Here is a 5,000-nt window from a genome sequence, read left to right on the forward strand (position 1 = left end):
CAGCACTTCATGCAACTCTACAGTTCTACTGAGTCATAAATCCACCATGTGACTTGGTGATAAGGTCCCTTTACTCAGTTCCCCCCGTCTGCATCTTATCACACTGTTGCACACCCTCTCCTCTCCACACTCCCACTTTACACCCCCCTACGCATTGTGGACAAGCACGACAGTATGACCTTTGACACCTTAATCAATGGGCATTAAAGAGCCTCTTAAACTGAACTGATGAAATGGCAAGATTGGACTGACAGGGCGACTGAATGACTGGCCCAGAGGCTAAGAGGGATCCAGAAGCAGTGTTGCTGAAATGCCGTCACCAACACACTGGAGGTTGCAGAGCTGGTGGGAGAGTGTTGACTATCACAGGGCTTACAGATTAGCCTGGTTTATTAGTTCATTATAGATACCTTCCACCTTCTTAGGATTGTCACACATCACTTTGCTTCCTTGCCTGTTTCAGCCCTGTCTCATATAGGCGGGGTGTCTGTCTGTCAGACACAGATGGAGGTGAAAGGGTGAGAGTTATTCAATGATCCTGTATTGTTAGAGACCTTAACAAGAGCCGCCAAGCTCAGAAACAAAGATGCAGACAAACCCGGACACACACTTGTGTCACAAAATACATACATACACATATGCACCAAGGCACAACGGTTGTGTGCAGACTGTTCCACTCCAAGATTTTCACCACAACAAAACTCAGCATTAGCACATGTCTACATAGATAAAAGACTTTTCCTCTTGAATTTTAATGATTTGTAACAAGCAGCAGAGTGATGGCATATGAAAAATATGCAAAGTGCACAAAGAGGACGATGTTGCAGTCACAAAACACAGTGATTAATCAGAGAGAAAATGAGAATTAGATCAATGTGTTGATATTGCAAGGATAAAGGAGCAAAACCCTATAACTTATACTGAGAGAGAGTAATATTTCTAACACATGCTCCAAAGTAATAGTGACCAGGATGGGGGGTCAAATAACGGTTAGTCCACCAAATGGATTTCCATTAAATCCACTAGGGTTGCTGTTTCCCTTAAAATCTCCAAATTGTAGAAAACAATTTATGAAGAGGTAAAACACAACATGACTAGATACAAAGTTGTGTCACAGCAAACAGTTTTTAATTTTGTTAACAACTGCTTGTGAAACAAAAATCAATCACATTCTAACATAACAAAATGTGTTGAGGACAGAACCCATCAACAGCTTTTCAAGGTATCGGAGATGCTGTTTGGTAGGGGAGAAGGACCGACAATAGGGTCATCTCGCTGTGGATTTCATTACAGCTCATGCTGCAGAAAAGTAAACAAAATTATGATTTGTTATATAATAAATACTGATGTAGAGTTTGCATCTAGTTTTCCTAAAATCTATTATCCAAATCTCATAGTTGTTATTTACTAAGTAAGCGCACAGTCATATCCAATTTTCTGTATGGGGTAACAGGCCCCTGTGTATTCTGTCCTACTGCATGCACCACACATGTAGACAAGTCATCTATCTCCATGTGTGGAGAAGCAGACTGGATTTAGTGTCTGCACCTGGCCAGAGATCATTTGCCTGTCAAAGAACTAGCCTTACAGTGACACTCTAAAACAGAGCAGACTCATTCAGCAGTCAATCAGCAGTCTTCGCTGTCTTCGCTTCCTCCCATCATGCTATCTAATAAAATAAGTACTTGGGTGCATGTCTTCAAGATGTGCCCTCATGTTGCTAGCGCTGGAATGGTCGGCTAACTGTAGCTTACATAGCTTGCATTCAACTTTATCTCAAGGTTCAACAAATTTGCCATCTACTAACCAAAACCCTAAGTATCTCCAAACGGAGCTTTTTAGAATGCTCAGAGTGCAAATCACTCTCTGCGGCTGAGTTGGGTTATGCACTCTCTGCTATCATTAGCACATGGTTTTTGTTGAATTATTTGCTTGTTACAGCTTGAACTACATTTCATTTTCAGTCAGTGGAAATGACATTGTGTGACTCCTGACAATCATGTAGTGCATTCAGTGCAGCAGACCAGGTCCATGCAAAAAGTCGTGAGACAGACAGCCACAGTAGTGCTGCTTTTTTCTTCTTTCCACAATCAAATATTTATTTTCTAAATCAAATGTCTGTTGTTTTTTTTTTTACAATTCGATTATATAATTGAATTTATAATATTCGTTGACAGCCCTCATCTACACACTTACACCCATGTGGACTAATACATGAAACCAGTCAGTGCAAGTGTAATCACACAATCATAATGTATGAACCCTATCTCACAGGCTTCGACTGCCTTTCCCAGGCACACCCCAGCAGCAAGGCCCTAATGGTGCTGTCAACCACGAAGCTGAAAGGAGCCTAGGAGGTCCAAGGCCCTGGAGTAAAGTCTGTAACTTGGTTGTGAATCTCAGCCTCACAGAAGCCCTTAGACTGGAGGTCAAACCTCCATCCCAGTTGAAACAGTTTGTGCAACCTGAAAGCTGATTATGTTAATACACACTGTGAGTGCAGACACATATTAGACACAGCCTTCAAAACACCAGATCATATTTCTTGATAAAATGTTTTCCTTATTAATTTCGGTAATGAGTATGTTGCAGGTTGGCTTGCCCCCCCCCCGTCTCTAAGCTAGATGGTGTGAGAGAGAGAGGAAAAAAGACGAGTAAAGGAACAAGTGAAAAGGAGGCACAGAAGACAAGAGTCAGAGTCTTAGTGCTTAGAGTCAGAGAATGACAACTGGCCATAAAAGTTTAGTTGAGGTTAAAATGACCAGTCACAAGACCTTGTGTAGCCTTCAGAAACACTCAGGCTCAGGTTATCAAGAGTGGCTGAGGGGGACAAGAGAGCAGGATGCTCTCCTCACCTAAGAGGTGTGTTCTAATTAATCCACCTTGGCAACAGTTAGTTGAACAGGTTATAAATCACTATTTTGTGATCCAAACCTGTGATTTTAAAGTTATCATTTTATTCATGTGCGCATTAATTTGGACACTGGAGATACTCTCTGCAGTGTGATTGCTAACATTGGACAAGTGTTTTCTTTACACAATAGCTGGTCAGTGAATGATATTTTTAACAATCACAAGATGGAACACAAACACTAACACATGCTTTTGTCATCTTTCCTGGTGTTTTAACATGCAAAAAGTTACAGATTGCAGCTTTAAATCTGTTACATTTCCATGGCCAATCGTTCTACTGTAGTTAGCTAGTTAAACCTGCATATACTTAGTCAGACACACTCTCGATTTGCCTGAGATGTTCATGAGTGGCCTGAGAGGGACTCTGAAGACAAATGAGAGCTCTGCATATAAAACAAGAAGAATTACAAAACTATAAGGAGGGGCAACTGCTTCCATATTTAGGAGATAAATACGTGATGATAGAGTGAAGACTCTGAGAGGCCATTCTTCAATCTGTCTGTCACTACGACAAACCACGGTGGTTTTGGATTTTAGAAAGAAATGCACTTTGAACAACAGAGGCCCAGGGTATACGGCAAACATAATTTTTTATCTTTCTCTTCTATTTCATTCCAAGAAACAGATGATGCTAAAGTGTACTCTTTGCTGGCTCCAACAATGTTTCTGAACACAAGCCAACCCTGAAAAAAGGTCAAAGACCTTGTAATTGGTACCATTGAGAATCTTTTGTGTGTGTGAATAAGAGTATGTAAGAATAAGCTGGTTATATGGGAGAATTCAACATTAGTGTGGCTTGTGTCACATTCCATTCTTTACTGAGCCTCACTGAACCACCACCCACCCCACCCCCGGTCTGGTTCCTATCGGCTGATTGTTAATTACTTTGCCTTTTTCATTCTATGAGAGTAGTGAGAAATCTCTCTCACCACCACCAACATCCTGCCCAAACTTACATCGCAAGCTCCATAACTACCATTAGCTTAATTAGCTTAATTAATTGAGTCTTAACACAGTCCTCCAGTAATAATTCCCACATCAGCATCAAAAGAAATGTCAAAGAATCTTTTCATCCTTACTACTGCTGCTTTATGTGGAACTGTACTTAGCCAACTAACTTTTAATATTTCCCTTTTTTTCTTTGGACGAGCTAGTGCTGCTGCAGTTCAGTGTGGTAAAGTTTTGCCCACTATGTGCACTGATTTGGGCAACTGTGTAGCATGGGAAAGTGTGTGTGGAGCACAGAACAAGAGGGGAGTGGAGGTGGAGGAGTGTACTGTAGGGGGAATGGGAGAAAAGACGAGGGGAGGGCATGGAGGAAGGAGGCGATCCATGGCAGCTGAGCTGTGAAGAAGCTAATGGCCTCTCATCCCCTTCCCACGCCCACAGCGTGTTTTCTGATGGGCACTCAAGCGCCGAGACACATATTGGTTTGGCTACCGGCACAGAACTCCAGCCAGCTTGCTTCAATACATGCTTTGCTAGGCCAATTCAGCATCTGTCTGAACTCTGGTTAGCCTGTATGTGACTTTAGTACTGGCAGAGTATGAATCAGTAACCAACTTCTAATAGTAGGAGGAGGTGATGGCTGATCTCACTCATAGCTTGAACAGCAATAATGAGAGATGAAAGAAAGAAGCATGGCTCACAGACACACAGTGACAATGATAAAAGTGGTAAAATGAACAGGGAGCCACCACAAATCAATTTTTGTCTCTGTCAGCAAAGATGGGAAGGCATTAGAAAGGGAAATTCTCTATCATAGGGCAACTGCTAAACCAAAGCACATCTGTACAGTTTATCATCAAACATCAGAGGAGAAGATATTAAAAACATAATCAGCGACATAAAGAGTAAAAAGTGTTTGATTAATTTTTCACCAAATAATATTATCTCAAGCTAATCAAAACACACACGACTCACAAACTATATTAGTTAAAGTATACTACGAGACAGAATGCATAAAAGTGTCGGAAGTATATCTGGATAGTTTGAAACTTGAGAAAACACAGTATGCACCAGTACAATTAAATCTAACTAAACTAATCCAAATGTGAATAACTAATGACAGTGTGCTGGCCTTCCAA

At 41.2% G+C, this 5,000-nt stretch overlaps 1 protein-coding gene across 7 annotated transcripts in view; it reads right to left on the reverse strand.

Moving 5' to 3' along the window:
- LOC120784419 (vacuolar protein sorting-associated protein 13B-like) overlaps window positions 1-5,000 on the reverse strand; it is a 339,421-nt gene that overhangs the window by 235,512 nt on the left and 98,909 nt on the right. Inside the window, exon 20 of one of the 7 annotated variants that reach the window (XM_040118227.1) lies at window positions 1,233-1,299. The exons of the other annotated variants lie outside the window; for them this stretch is intronic. Within the exon in view, the coding sequence (XP_039974161.1) occupies window positions 1,295-1,299 (5 nt within the window). The 3' untranslated portion in view covers window positions 1,233-1,294. Of the gene's footprint in view, window positions 1-1,232; window positions 1,300-5,000 lie in introns of those variants that run through there. 7 annotated transcript variants of the gene reach the window in all.

The sequence above is a fragment of the Xiphias gladius genome, chromosome 22 (assembly GCF_016859285.1).
Source record: "Xiphias gladius isolate SHS-SW01 ecotype Sanya breed wild chromosome 22, ASM1685928v1, whole genome shotgun sequence".
NCBI lineage: Eukaryota > Metazoa > Chordata > Actinopteri > Istiophoriformes > Xiphiidae > Xiphias > Xiphias gladius.